The sequence below is a fragment of the Neopelma chrysocephalum genome, unplaced genomic scaffold (genome assembly GCF_003984885.1).
Source record: "Neopelma chrysocephalum unplaced genomic scaffold, ASM398488v2 Primary Assembly neopelma1_22b, whole genome shotgun sequence".
Taxonomy (NCBI): Eukaryota; Metazoa; Chordata; class Aves; order Passeriformes; family Pipridae; genus Neopelma; species Neopelma chrysocephalum.
Window position 1 is genome coordinate 29,581,979 of NW_020897690.1, and position 15,713 is coordinate 29,597,691.

At 39.6% G+C, this 15,713-nt stretch overlaps 1 protein-coding gene across 2 annotated transcripts in view; it reads left to right on the forward strand.

The window, feature by feature from the left end:
* Window positions 1–15,713, forward strand: part of MYLK4 (myosin light chain kinase family member 4) — an 81,561-nt gene that overhangs the window by 12,317 nt on the left and 53,531 nt on the right. The window contains exon 2 of one of the 2 annotated variants that reach the window (XM_027682614.1): window positions 2,259–2,517. In XM_027682614.1, coding sequence (XP_027538415.1) covers window positions 2,259–2,517 — 259 coding nt within the window. Of the gene's footprint in view, window positions 1–2,258; window positions 2,518–8,047; window positions 8,307–15,713 lie in introns of those variants that run through there. The other variant, XM_027682623.1, reaches the window with a different exon arrangement.

A 15,713-nucleotide genomic window follows, 5' to 3' on the forward strand; every position in this document is an offset into this window, starting at 1 on the left:
TCATAGTTTCCCATTGTTCAGTGGCACATGACCAGGGTGAGATTTCTTCTCTGGGACTATGGAGGAGGCACTTGCAAACAAATTTCAGTGTGTGCATCCTAGAAACTTTCAATTGTTTAGCTTATTGTTTCAGGGATGTCTTAAGATAATAATAGGGGAGAGGGAAATCATGTTTGAGTCTCTGCTTGGCAATAGAGCCCAGTAAGATGTTTGAGCTTGCCATCCCATAAATATTTTCCCAGATAACTGACTCACTGGTCAGCTTGAAGGAACAATGTGTCCTTTAATTAGGACATGTCATTCTCATTAGATGGATGACCCCATTTGGTGATCAAAGCCTGCAGGATGATGTGCTCTTTGAAGAGCTATGGAGAGCCTGAATCAGTTTTCCTTGGTTGCAGTCATGTCAGGCCAGAAGCAGTCTTCACAGCCAGGCCACTCTAAAACACTGTAGGATTTGATTAGCTGGAGACACTGAGGCAGCAGGTGGGCATCTAGAAACATCTCCTGTTTTTTTCTGACAGCTTTGGATTATATTGCATCACCCCTTGGCTTGGAGTAGATCAAAGAATCTGTAGAATAATGGCTCGAAGGTTACACTGAGCCCTTGGGTATGTCACCTGTGATCATCAGAGCCTTTAGGAAAACTCAAGAACCTGCTCTTGAGAAATGGGGGAAGAAAATCTCATAAAGTGTTCTTTCAGCTGAAGGGGATGGAAAGGGATGTCAGAGCCATGAAAGCTGGTGAGAGAGGCTAGAAGCAGCAGACTGGATATTTTTACAAACTTCTTCAGATGATGAATGTCTTACAGTCCAATGATGGTGTTCGTGCCCCTCCCATATTAACAGCATGATCTAGGACTGCAATAACACAGTAGCAGAAATATCTCTGGAAGACTTATTTGAAAGCTGCTTGCATGGTCCATTGCTGTCTATTATCTCTAAATGTCAGCACTAGCTAACAATCTCTTGCATCACATGTGATATCACGTGGCATCTTTCTCATCTGGGAAGTCTGGAGGGCTAACTGTGGGCAGAGGAGTTAGTTGATGTAGGTACACATCTAATCTGTTGCATGTGCACAAATGTGGGGTCAAAACACTGAGGAATATTTTCTCTTGGAAGGTGTTCAGGTAAAAGTAACTGATTTAATTGGGTCTCTGGTTGTACACTGAAAGCTGTTTCTCTGTGCTTCTAATGACTGTAAGGTTGTATATATATATACTTAATTACACTACATAGTTTATGGTATTTATGCAAGTTAAATTGAAAACTATGAGCTGTGTAATGAGATTTAACAGATTCTTTCTAGAGCTAAGGCACTGGGGCTGTGCTTTTGTACCTGGATTTCCAGTACAGTGAAGGAAGGGATGTAATAATAAAAATGGAAATGTTTTTGTCTTCTCTTTCATGGGTCTACGCAGAGATGCTAAGAAGAATTTTAGAGTAGTTTCTCTTGCTCTTTTAAAATAATTCTTTATGCAAAAGAACATATATTCAAAGTGTAGAACATATATTCTACATATATTCAAATATATGTAGAACATATATTCAAAGTAGTGATTACTTGAGGGGGGAACCCACCACCTTGCTGTGGAATAAAAGCCCTTCTAAAGAGAATCAAAACTAACAGCTTGACTTGGAATAAGCTTCCAGTCAATCTTAGCATTAGACAAGCCTCAATGATCCTACGTCATGTAAGTACCAGGTACATCACAAGAGCCTACAGTAGGAAGGAACCCAGCTGAGAACTGTGCTTTTCTGCAGCCTTCAACAGAGGGCCTAAAATCTCCACCATCTTGGCAATTACCTATTTCTGTGGTACAGAAGAGTGAGAAGAGAGGGAAGGCTGGGTTCATGCCTAAACTACTTTGTTTAGTATCTAAAATCCTTATGGACCTAAGAACAGGGTCTTTGCATGTTAACTTGCAGGAACTGCAACAGAAAAGAGAACATGTTGAGAAACAGGGAACCACTGAAGTAGCTTAACAGTGGGGAGTGGTCCATAAGCAAGGTCTACAAGCAACAGCAATATGTATTGATTTGATAGAGCTACATAGTTTCTGTGAACAAATTAAATTACATTGGTCTTGTAGCCTGCTTGAATTATCTGATGTTGAATGTAGAATTGTATCTGTGATCAGCTAGTGCTGTAAACTAAAGGAGAGTTGAAATATGAAGTGTTGCAACACAGTAATTTTCTAAGCTAAACTGCATAAATAACACTAATGCCTCTTATTTGTCTTTCTTTTGTACAGCCAAGAAGGAGGAGAAATCAGAAGTTACGAGTGTTCATTGGTTTATGAATCTAAGGTGGAGAGGAGAACAGACAGTAAATTAACTGGACATAGTATGAAGCTACTTAAGATTAGCAGGCTGGAAGAGATAAATACACAATACAACAGAAACAGACTAGAAAAAACAGCCTTTTTTCAGAGTATGGAAAAAATGGAGATGACTAGAAGCTTTCAGGAAGAAAAATTCAGTGAACCACATCCTAGAACAGAAGATGAAAAGGTAACTAACTAACTGCATAATTAATTTCCTCTTCCTAAAGCACTGCCTCTTTCTTTTTTCCAGTTAGTTAAGGAGTTTACTATGTGTATTTCCCAGTAGAATTGAATCTTTCATTATCGTCTGTGAAAATGTACTTTAGCTGTGAAAGACTGGTCAGCATCTTTTAATCTTTTGTATTCATAGAAGCAAGCACATCTATTGTTATTTTGGGGTTTATTTACGGCTGGACTTAATATTCAGAAATTGTAAAAAAAGTTATGTGGTTCTGCCACTCTTCAAAATCAGAAGGTAAACATGGATTTTGTTGAATTCATGTTTTGAAAGCACTTGTCCTCTCTAACAGCGCTGGAGTTAGTGGAGACTGAATGAATCCCATGGAAAGAACAGATTTCCCAGAGGAACTAAGGCAACTTTGTCCTTTGCTCCCCATTAACTGGTGAACAGAACATGGTTAATGCAGTGCACCATATGTGCAGGGATGAGTGTTGTCCAGTATAGCTCTGTGCTGCACCTGTGTCCAGTAAGAACAGTGCTGGGCATTGTGGTATGGGGTCTCTGGTAGGAAAATGACTCTGTGATTGGCCAAAATATGTTTAGAAGTAGTAACACGTTTCCTTGTATTATGCTTTTTTCTATGCAAGAGTCTAGAGGAAATAGTATTTTTTACTGACGCATCATTTAGACAAGAACTGAGAAAATCTGCTTGTAGTAGGACAATGAGTGATTAATTTTACACACCAGTTTGTGAAAAGACTTGAAAAATTTGTGCTGTGGCTGTTTGTATGCTGATTGTGCTGATATGATAGAGCAGTTTTTCAAGTATTCTGAATATTTTTGTGTTCAGATGATAAGTAAATTCCATATGTTTTCATTTGTATTATCAATTTGGGAAGTTGAATTTTTGATAATTCTTAATCTGTTGGGTCACTTTTGTTCAAAATTATTCCAGTCTTCTGTCAGGTACTACAATTTTTTCTTTATAGGCATAGAAAATGATCTGTATATTAAAACAAACAAAGCATGTCTCGTATGATTAGGATGTGTTTATTTTAGAGAGTTTCATTTAGTGTTACAGTGAAAATGAGTAATAAAAAAAAAATAGAATTAAGTGGTCAGGGTTTGGAGAATATTAATGATTCCTTTAAAAGAGAGTTTTCTTCCATTGTGAAAATAACAATTTGCACAAGTGAGACAGCAAAACCTGCTGTTTCTGCTATGTAACTCTTCCCTTAAGTTTGTTATCCTTAGGGTAAGGAAAAAGACTGAGAGCTGCTTTGCCTGTGTTAATGTATCTTAGCTTGATGATGAATTGCAGATAGTAACTAAAGTGGTGGGATTTTTCACCTCTTTGTGCTGCAGTCTCTTAACTCATTGCCTTGATGTTTGCTTCTTCAGTCTGATGATTGGAACTGGCTCTTTCTTAAGAGTGCTGTGAGAGAAAGCAGGGAGAGTTTGGAGGTGCACTAGAGAAGAAAGGAATACATTTAGAAGATGAACAGCTGGTGGCTAGTTGCGAGCCGGAGAAATAGCTCTGTATTCCCATTTTAGCTCATCGGTCTCCTGGGAGCAAGACTTCAAAGGTGAAAGGCAATCTAACTGAACTCTGGTAGTATACGTCACCAGAGTGAGGTTTGCAAATACATAAACATCAGTTATATTTCTCCTAAGCTTTTAAAATTTCACTTTCACACAGGTTGTTTTTAAGGAATTTCTCAATGGGATAAAAAATTAGGCCTTAACTGTGGTGTTAGTATCAATGAAAGGAAAACCAAAACCTTCCTTTGAAAGGTCTTACCTTGGTCTGCTGGTCTGATGAGCAGTTTTATCCTACTGACCAGGAGAGGAAGGAAAGAAGAATGTGCTGGCAGGTAATATCAGCTGTATGCATTTAAATGTGTATGTTTGAGGGCGTATGTATGTAATTTCTATGGAAGAAGTTGAAAGCAATGACAAAACATCTATTCATTGAAATGGGAGTGGATGGGAACCCTAGAAACACAGAATATGCCAGGTTGGAAGGGATCCACAAGGATCATTGAGTGCAACACTTTGCCCTGCACAGGACCATCCCCAAGAGTCACACCACGTGCCTGAGAGCATTGTCCAAATGCTTCTTGAACTCTGTCAGCTTGACCACTTCCCTGAGGAGCCTGTTCCAGTGCCCAACCACCCTCTGGGTAAAGAACCTTTTTCTAATACCTAACCTAAACCTCCAAGAGACCATCTAGAGGAGAGCGGTCAAAGTGTGTACTTGCTGGAAGAAATAATTCTGGCTGAAACGAAATGAGTATAATGAAAGAAGAAAATGATCCACTTCCTCAAAACAACTATTTTTCTAGATACAATTAAAAAAAAACAAAGCAAACACAATTTTCATATTTTGGTACAGCATGTTTTTGTAAAAAACCCCCCAAAACTAATATAGTAATAATAATGGTAATGATAATGATAATGACAATAATAATAACTTTCAGAGCTATTAAAAGACTACTGGGGAAAGTAGACCTAGGAATTGTTGACCATCAATTACGAACAATTGGTCCTGTCGAGAAGCTATGCCGCTGTTTCCCTCTAGATGGCACCCTTTGCACAGCAGCTCTTTACCGACCATTTCCCTCTTGGACGGAATGACAACTCATGACAAAGCTGCTCCTGACCTGTTTTACACGTGTTTTGTTTAGAGTGCCCTCTTGTCCCCCATTTTTACTATTGGCAGCACATGTCTTTGTGGCTTGCTACGTTCTGTCTTCAGGAATGAAGTTTTGCTTCAGGTTATATGTTAACAAGGGAGAGACATTTTGTTTTATAGGAACATTTTCATGTGTGAGAACCAGATTGAAGAAAGAATAAAAATCCAGACCTATCTTTGACCCATTGCACTGAATAGACACATCAAGGTGTCTGAAGGTAGTGGTCCAAGGGAGGAGGTGGCACAGGGTAGGAAGAAGCAGGTGTGAGAAGGTGAAACAATCCCTTCTGACAACAGCACCATCTTATGCAAATGTAAATTGATTGTGAAGCAACCACGCAATTTACCCAGCTGCATTTACCCAATGAGCTCCAAGCTGACCACCTAGACTGCTTTTGATGGCCCAACCAGCTGCACACAGTTGGTCATCAAACGTGCTATCTCTTCCTCTGGCTCTTACCTGGTTAATATTTGAGTTGAGAATGCAATTAGAATTGTTTAATTTAGAACTGCTGTCTGCAAAAAGCGGTCATGAAATTAGTATCCAATGTGGGTGGGTTAACTGGGTAAATAGGAGCCTAGGAGCTTCTACAGTTCTGAACATCACTAATGGAAAAGAATCAAGTTGCACGCACGTGAATCACGGAGGCAGGATTTAAACACAAGTCACTGACACTGAAGAGGATAATTTTAGAGCATTTTTTATGCAAACATATCCTTTTGATAATATTCTGAAAACATTTTAAGGACTAATTTCTAAATATTTTGTTCAGCTAGAACTATTTGATGCACTCAATATTTGATGTTCTGTTAAGCTAGGCCTAGAGATGGCTAATAGTCCTCTAATTCCTTGTCTCCAGGCAGAATGTGATCAGCCTTGTCTCGTTTGAGTGTTCTTTCACCCCCTTCACCACCACCACCGTTTCTGTAGCAGTTACTTTCTCTGCAGCTTCTGTATTGGAAACGATTGTGCTGTGGTAACTTTACTTTTGCAAGTTCCTTTTTCCAGGGGAGGCCAGAGTCATGGTAGTATTTTGTACAGGGAAAAAAATGATTGCATAATTAACCCAAAATAACTTTCCTCTGCCCCTAACACTGTTCAAGATATTGATCTAAGTATATTGACAGAAACTTATTTCTTGTTTTACAATTTTATTCAAAAATGACTCTAAAAAAAATCCTGCAAGGGACTCAGTACATTTGTAGTACAACTTCTTAACTAATGAAGAAGAGATCAAAACCCTCAAGGCTTTCTTCAGCCTAGAAATTGAAAAACCATGGCTAAAGCTTGCCTTGGTATGGTCAGAAAAGTGGAAGTGGACTTCAGCCAAGTTTGGGCCCATTTTGTTTTACCAATTGCCTTTTTAGCTTGCTTGGAATGCTGTTATCAGATATCGCTCTGTCAACCTCAGTCTGCTGCAGCTTTACAGAGTGTACTTTTTGTGGTGCACTCTTCACCTCCCAACTTCACGGCACTCTGTTGTCATGCGGCCGTGTGTGTGATTCCACGATTCCAGGAAGCTTGTCTTTCTCAGAAAGAAAGAGAAGAATATCAATGTTTCCCAGCTGAAAAAAACCTCCCCACAACTAAATTGACCCTCCCCAACATAATGACTACATAATAACTCAAAAGGTGGCTTGAGAGTGCTTTGAAGTCACAGAAGCCAGAAGTTGACTAAGGAAAGGAAAACAGTCAATTTTTTAATTTCTTTATTTTCTTTTCTTTAATTTCTTTACTTTTTTTTTTTTTTTGCAAATTATGTAATTTTTGTAGCTTGATTTGTGAATTTTTTAGCACTCGAGATTTCTGGTACTCATATTGTTTGCTTATTCACCTCTGATCAGGTAAGTACCCAAGCAGAGGAGAAATGACTGCTTCATCTTCCACAATGACTCTTAGTACCCTATAATTATGGGCAGCTGTTGCATGGAAGATGTATAATCCTTATATATAAGGACTCTTTATATAATGGTCCTTCAGAATCCATACATATATCCTTATATCCTTATATATTAGAGAATAAACCACAACGTGCTTTGTTCCTCAGATTTTTATTTTTCCATCTCTAGAAGAAAAACAGCTTCCCTGGACTTACAATGGAGCTGGTAGAAGGATTTTTTTATTAAAGTTGCTTACCACTTCCAGTTTTAAGACCTGTTTTCAGTTTAAACATTTCCCAGGTTTTGTCTGCTTAATTGAAAATTTTCCATGCAGAATTGGCGTCACATTGAATTGCTTCGGAAAATTCAATAGAAACAGTCTTATGTGTTTCTGGAAATTTTAGGGGAAAGAAGATACCTTGATGATATTGAAAGTTTCACATTCATGTGGTTGAAATAATTGAGTACCTCCATCCTTTTGATGAAGGACTTGAAGGTTGGCAGGTGAGCAGATGCTGGATATGAGATGAGGAGACAGCTAGGACCCCCTTTCTGCATGGTGTTGGCTTGGGCATGGGAGCAACATAGATAGACTGCAAGCACAGGAACAGAAGAGACTGCACACAGTAAAGCTATGGCATTTCAAACTGACCTTTCTATGCATGTGCACCATGACACATTTTAAGTTATTGCTTTGAATTTTTTTTTCCATTTCTTGCCTATTAAAAGGGAAAAAAAAATGACCAATGGCTTGAAATGCTAACTGCAAATGGAATGCACTAACACTTTGCTTTCATTTGAGAAGTTCTGGAATGTCAGAGTAATTGCCTTTCGAGTCCGTGCAATACGCATCTCATGTGTAGATCCCTGCACCTGTTTCATGCTCGTCAGTAGTCCATCGCTTCTTTTCCTTATAGGTTCAGGGAATGCGTTGGAAGTGTGAGATGGGATCTTGCTGCGTGTCTGAGCCTTGTCTAGCTAGGTGGTACTTACAGAGCTGGGGAGGGTTTTGAGGGTGTCTGCCAAGTTACATCTGCTAGAGCAGGAGAACCAAGTTAATCAGATGATTAAAATTAAAGGGATGGATCTAACCCTGCAAAGAAATGCTGCCTGGATTGTAGATAATTTCTGCCTTTTGGCTTCATATCTCTGGCACACCTTGTGGACTGTGTTAAGCTGTGGAAGAAAGAAAGGGATCCCTGCATCTGGAAATGCACAGGTAGTAGATATACTTTTAATAAGTTAGACATATTTCACTGCTTGGTATCAATATTGTTTAACTGGATGAACGCTGCTTGTGTTCCAATGTAGCCATGTATCTCTTTTTTCATGGAGCGGCATGTGTTTCTCTCTTTTACAAGAGTCTACCTGGCAGTCAATCCTAGGCAGATGATGTACTTTTCAGAAAGGTGCATCTCTCCCTTTGCTGTTGAAGGGCTTTGTCTTGCTATTGAAACTTGATGCATCCTCTAGTGACCTCTACTGGGTGCAGTAAAAGGGACTGCCTCAAGGTTACCCTTTTTGGCCGTGGTGGGAGCAAGATTGCCAGCCCTTCTTGCCGTTGGTCTCAGAGATCCCTAGTAAGGTGCACGACCCTCATTTTCCTGTCGTTGTCAAGTGACGTAGCATTATATCCCCTAAGAAGTAACATCACTAGTTATTATATCACTAGATGTTGCAAAGATAGTATCCACATTTGCTGCGATTTCCTAGAAAGTAATGCAGTGATCACCCATCATGATGTAGCTCAAGACCTTTTAGAAGAATTCTTAACAGGAAACATGACTTAAACAAAAGAAATATATGAGTTTAGAAAGGCAAAAACACTTGTTCTAAAGTAGCTCCAAGGATGTAGATTGACAGAGTGTTTAGGATTTTAGTTAGTTTGTCACAAATGACATTTTTCTTTCTTTCTGTGAAAAGACCCACCTGCCAAAATCTCTGTTTTCATGTCAAAGGTTTGAGATCTGAAAAGTCTGCAACCTCACACTTATATTCTTCTAGCATATTAACCAAAAGAGCCACAACCTAGTGTGTGAATATATAACAGAATGTAACAGAATTTTTCGCACATAATGTGAGAAGCGCATGAGTCACTGATAAGTAGAATAATTGAAATATTGCTGCACATATCAGCAGTTAAGATTAATAAGATTCACAAAGAAATCACCCAGCAAATAAAAAACAAATCAAGTCTGTGATTGGTAGTTTGCATTTTGTCTCTGATGCAGTCTGAAACTTCCTGCACTCACACATGAGCTTGAAAAAAGATCCACTCTTTTGTTTATGCCTAGTTCATTAAGATTTTGCATTTTGTTTTGAGTGAATTGTAATTTGAAATGAAAAGGTTCATTTCATTCCACTGTCCTATTTGTATTGCACTTCTACTGTTTTGCTACTGTCAATTTATTTTCCAGTTTTTAAGACCTAAGGCCAATGTAATAAATGACATTTGTTAGCAAGAGAACTATATACATTGCATTGTGAAGAAAGTAGATTTTAAAATGCCCTGTATTAAGACCACCAGAGATTGTTTTCTAGGCCTTATCAGCACTAAAATATTTTTCCTGAATTTTGCGTAAGTCAGTGGCTGTCAGAGCTCTTTGCTAGTTTTGTTGCATGTCATAAACCCACTTTTGAAATTCAGAGTGGTAATATCTGTCAGACTTTTTTTTTTTTAATTGGTCTGCATATGTTACATTTGTTCTTTTGAGTTAAAAGGTCTTTCATAAAGTGCAAGTTTCCTAGGCTGTCTCATAAGTCCTCATACATAGAAAGGTGGCATGACTCACAAGTATTCCAAGGGCAGGGCAAGTGTCCTTGCCAGGGACTGGGAGCAGGGCTGTGCTCATATGAGCAGGGACTCTTGGGTAATCTGAATCCTTAGCTTTGGGAGGAAATGAGCCAACAGTAGCCTGCAACCAAGATTGTTGTGTCATCTCAGGACCCCATGGCATGTCCATTCCAGATTCATCCTTCCCCTTCCCTTTCTAGAGAAACATTGTTGTCAACTGCAAGTAAACAGTTCCTAGAGCTGCCTTGTTCCTCTGCATGCAGATATGTGTCCTGTAGCTCTCAGACCTGTGAGGATTTGGACTGCTATGATGAGAAAGGCTAGGCTGGTGTTCTCTGCCAGAGATCATATTTGAGAGTGGTACTTCCTTGAACTCCCAAAGTGAGGAAAAAAGGGGCTGAGATGAAAAGAGCTCTGTGGGTCTTGCTCACTTTTCTGTGGTTCAGATGAAAATGAGAGTTTGGCTTCCTAAGGGAGTGTGAGGGAATAGCGTTACCCTTTGGTCGTGATACTCCTTCCTCAAAGGACTGTTAATTGAAAAAGAAGCATTAGAGCTATAACAAGTAACTAGCAGTAAATCCATTTTGTTTCTGTGTGCGATACTGCAGCAGAATACTACTGCCAGTGGAGGTAACTGTACCTTTGGTAAGTGTGTATTTGTTCAGTGGGTTGTGAAGGGCCTTTGGTAATAATTATGTGTGTTATTATGAGCAAGCAGAGACCCGAACTGGGATTGTGTGAGGCATAGTACAGGTTGGATCCACTCCACAGAATTCATTGTCTGAACATCTGGGCAAAGGAGAAGCGAAATGGGAAAATGGTACAGAGGTGGCTGAAGATTATGCTCAGGTCATGCTCTCAGTCAGTGACATCTGCAATATGGAAATGAAATTGCTGACTCTCTGTCTAGTCCCCTCTTTACATAGCTATATGCTGAGGTCTGAGGGGAGGCATGCCTCTGAACCCTCAGCCTGCTGGATCCCAGCCATTTAATGAATTCTGATTACTTTGCAAAGGTCCTACACACCATTTGGTTCAGGATCAAAAATTTCAAGCATTTGTAGTATCTTCTAGTTGTTTTATTTATTTTTCTGGTGTTCCTTTACGTGCAATTCACTCCTTCCTCACAATTGTCCTTGGTTTTTATTTAGATCCTATGAATACCATGGGAAGAGGTTTATCATAACCTTTGGAATATGTGACTGCTAAAACATATGAAAATCAAATCAGTTTCAATACAGCAAAGGCATATGTATTTATTTCTGTGTAAAAGATGTTGCATCTTGTCTGTCTTCTCTTGAAAGCTCCTTTTTGACCTTAGGTGCACAGCTTTGCAAAGAATTCTTTTGGCCCTGATCATTCAAAAGTGTCTTGTTACAGATTACCTATCCAACCAATTTGTAATATACACGGAGGTCCAGGGAGAGACATTCAGACAGTCCCTGTGACCTTTCTTTTCTGGCGCCCTTGTGCAATGTCTAGTGAGCACATTTAGCAGAAGTCACGGTGCAGTAAAAGTGATTTTCCAGTGCTGAGTGTGGCATTAGGATTCCAAACAAGGGTCCTTGCATGGGAGTGGTCACATATCTAACACCTTGAACGGAAACCTAACATGTAATGAGCATTTTGAGGAGCTGAGAATCTTCATTTTTCCCCTTATATGGACAACCCAATGTAATTCCTGGAGTTTGGTCCTTATGTGTTTGCTGAAAATGGTTTATTTTTTCGTCTTGAGTTAAACAAATTGCTTAATTGCTTATATTGAAAACATAAGTTAGGCATGCATTGTATCATATATAAGGAAGAATTTTTTTTTAAGTACTATGTAGTCAAGTACTTTTAAGTGCTTATTTGACATTTACAAAAGAAATTCCTGGGAGAAATTAAAATGGGGCTCTATAATATGACTTTATGCTAAAGAAAGTACACAGGATGTTGTTATAATACACATAAATTAATTTGTTATTGATATTAAAAAGGGAAAAAAGTATTTTTCCATAGTTCCCTATTTTCAAGGCTAACTAAGCAGGCATACTGGTACACAAGATCTCCCTAACACCATGCCTGGACTAAACAGTGATGGAGCAGATATATGGGCAGACAGGTTTAATTTCAGTTAGGACCCAATCTAGTTATGAGTCTGTCTAGTTTATCTCATATCTTGAATAGTGACTGTAGTTGGTGACGATAGAGAAAATCACAGCCTTTTAACTTAACTTTTGGCAGGGAGACAAGAAGGTGTGGGATGATTTTCCCTTGACTTTTGATGCTGCCATAGACATTAATATCATTACATTTTAAAGGACATGTTCACTAAAGGAATTGTTGCTTTCATCAAACCAAACAGGTTTCTGAAACTTGTTTGGTAGTTCTAACTCTGGAGAAGTCACCTAAAGCCTCTTGAACCTGCATATTTTAGACCATAACAGAGGCATCCTACATTCTCCTGTTTATACCTACGCTATGTATTTCTTCCAACTCGTATCTTAACAGGGCTTTATTAGGGTTTCATAAGAAACCTATTCTATAAGAATAGAAATGTACAGTATGGAAATGTATCTTGATGGTGAGGACATCTAAAAAGTTGGAGGTCTAAACCTAACTCCATATAGCATCACTAAAATGGAAGAATGAGCAAAATTTAGAAGTCTAGGACAAATGATTCAGACAAACTTACTAAAACTATTAATTTGTGCTTTTGTTTTAGTCACTTCTAATCTTTTAAGCTGTCCTTCTTTCAAGACAACATTCTAGTTGCTAAACAGCATCTTTCCAGCACTTACATCCAAGATCTGTACCTTTAATCTCCCTTGTGTGTGCGCGCACTTCATTTTTAGTTATAGAATAATTCACTGTCTGTTAAAATAGAGAGACAAGCAAAGGCAGGAATTTATCCATAAACTTAAATTGGGCCTGGTTTTGAAAGAATTTTTTCTTCCTTATACTGATTCCACATGCAAGTACTGCCTTGCCGCTGTCCGAAGAGGGGATGGGACACGAGGAAGGGTGCAAGTAGAATCCCCTATTCACGCGTGCACCCTGTCTTTTTTCAGCTCGGGCGGGGAAAGGGCCAGAACATAGGGCGGAGCATGAGACAGACAAGCAGGGGAACAAACCAAGATAGGGACATGGACAAAAGGGGGAGGAGTGGAGGAAGCAGGGAGCAGGCAGCAGGCAAACTCATGGCAAGCCTGGGCACGACCACTGTGTAGTGTGAATACAATGAAACCACATAATAACAGTAAAGTCCATATGATAACTGTAAGGTCCATATAATAAAGTCCTGTCAATTGCTGTATGGTTTTCTCCATGCCTGGAACTGTTCCCATCCTGAATCTTGCTCCTTCACACTGCCTCTCCTGTCATGGTTAGTTACTGGGCTTCCTAAACACGGTATTTACAGCACTTTCCTTGCTATAAGGATAACACCTTGTACACTTAATGCTGCATAAAAATTGCACTAAAAATGGTTTGTCAGGCAGCTACTCCAGAGAATAGGCATGCAAATCTCTGGCTAGGAATTCTGCCACCAGTTGCCAATGGAGTGATTCAAAATGTTTGTGAGGGCTAGCATGGGACTTGTAAAGAAACCTTGTGGGATGCCTCTGCACTAATCCTGGCTCACACTGTGCCTTACAGGGTCACCCTGCCTCATTAGCAGTAGTTTCATGCATGGTTAGATATTTCAGGAGGCCAGCTCAGGATGAGAATTTGCTCCTTATATCCTCAGACAATATGAAGTTTAAATGCATCAGAGATTATTTATGTACACTGTGACAGTTGTCACATCAGAGACATTACTGTCTAAGTAGATAGACCATTAGGAAACTGAGTGGAGAAGCAGGAGCTTACAGGGATGGAAATAAGTATCCAAGATCACTCAGCAGATCTGTGACAGAAGCAGGGCTGTAAATCAGACTTTCTGACTTCCAGGTCAGGGCCTGAGTTATGCTACTACAGCAGCAGGACCCCCTTGCAATGAAAGAAATGTCTTCCTTATCACACCTGCTTCTTTTATCTGGGATTGTATTCTCTGACACATGTTGTATGAAAGCCTTCACGTTATTAGCTAGCATTTGCCAAGTATGTGGGAGATATTCCCCCCCCCCCCCAATTCTTCAGTGTTCTCCATTTCACTGTGGTAGAGAATATTGGCTTCTTAGCTATCTCTGGGTTCCAAAATCAGTGGAATGCATAATTGAAAGAATATGGGTTGGCAATAATGTTTTAAGATCTATTTCCAGATCTACCGATTCTCCTATAATTCCCAGGATCTCCTCCATCTGGAATCGTACTCTTAATGTATGCAGTGTCTGGAACTACGAATGGTTTTCCAAAATGTTCAGCAGACACCAAAGTAAAAACTAGACTCTTAAATATCCCCCCTCCCATTATCTTTCAATGACATTTGACTTTAGAAACTGCATTTTGTGATTTACTTTGGAAGTCTTAATAATTTATAAAGACCTTATCATGGCTAGGCTTCACGAACGAAGATTTGGGAAAGGCTCTATCCACATTTGTTACACGCACGCTGGTGGCTAATGAGGCCAATATGAGATAGACATGTTCGATTGCAAAAGGCACAGCAGAAAGACTCCTTAGGTGGTATATTCTGCAAGACACGATTCTTTCTGCGTTGTCTTTTCTCCTCAAGAGTGATCCTGCGTTCTCAAAGGAAGCAGCAGTGTTATAGATAGCGTGTCTCCAGGCCTCCCAATTTGAGGCCAGAGTAGACCAGCTATGTTGATCAATATGGCCGAGGCTGAGATGTTTCAGGGAGTCCTTGTATCTTTTCTTCGGGGCTCCTCTCTTGCGGCAGCCGGTGGCAAGTTCACCGTAAAGCAGGATCTTAGGGAGGCGGTGGTCCTTCATCCTGGAGACGCGCCCTGCCCAATGCAGCTGTGTTCTCAGTAACATGGCCTTGATACTTGTGATTGCTGCTTGTTCTAGAACAGATGTATTGGTCACATAGTCTGACCAGTGGATGTTTAGGATTGTACGGAGGCAGTGTTGATGGAAGCGTTCTAGGAGACGCAGGTGGTGGCGGTAGATGACCCATGATTCGGAACCTATCAATACAAGGAAAGTCAAGAAGAGAGATGCTTCTCTGTAGTGTTATATATGAGTTTTATCAGCATGAATTTGGAATGAGAATTAATTTGGCAAATGAAACACCGATGTTTATGCTAAATAAACATTTTCTAGAAAAGAAACACCAACAAAACATTGCTTTTGAGCACCTGTTTATCCATTGTTCAATATCTGTCCTGGTTTTTTTTCTCAGCTTATGAAGGTATGCTTTCTTTGGTCTTTGTGATACTCCACTGTAGCTCAAAAGATTCATTCAGTATTAGAAAGAAGTAGATGAAACTAGAGCCTAGCTTTCTGAACTGTGTAAGACATTTAAAGTACTGCTCTCTGTTGGTCAATTATAACTGCAGGCAAGCAAGTACTGTTTGTTCCAGTGGAAAGATGGGATTTCTTACCTTCCAGTAAGCTAAAATGACATGCTAAAGGATATGGCTAGAGATGCTTCACAATGTGGGTGGTCTGAGATTACACATTAATTACAGTGAGTCTATTCACATGCTTGAAATTAAGCATGTGCTGAAATGCTTTATTAAATCAGGACTGTTGGGTATTATGTATTTATTTACATTGAGGTTGTCTGAGCATACATCCATCATCCATCATGGCTAGGCTTCGCGAACGAAGACTTGGGAAGGGCTCTACCCATTTTTCATGCAAGCGCGTTGGTGGCTAAAAAGGCCAATACGAGATAGACACGTCCGGTTGCAAAAGACACAGCAGAAAGACTCCTTAGATAGT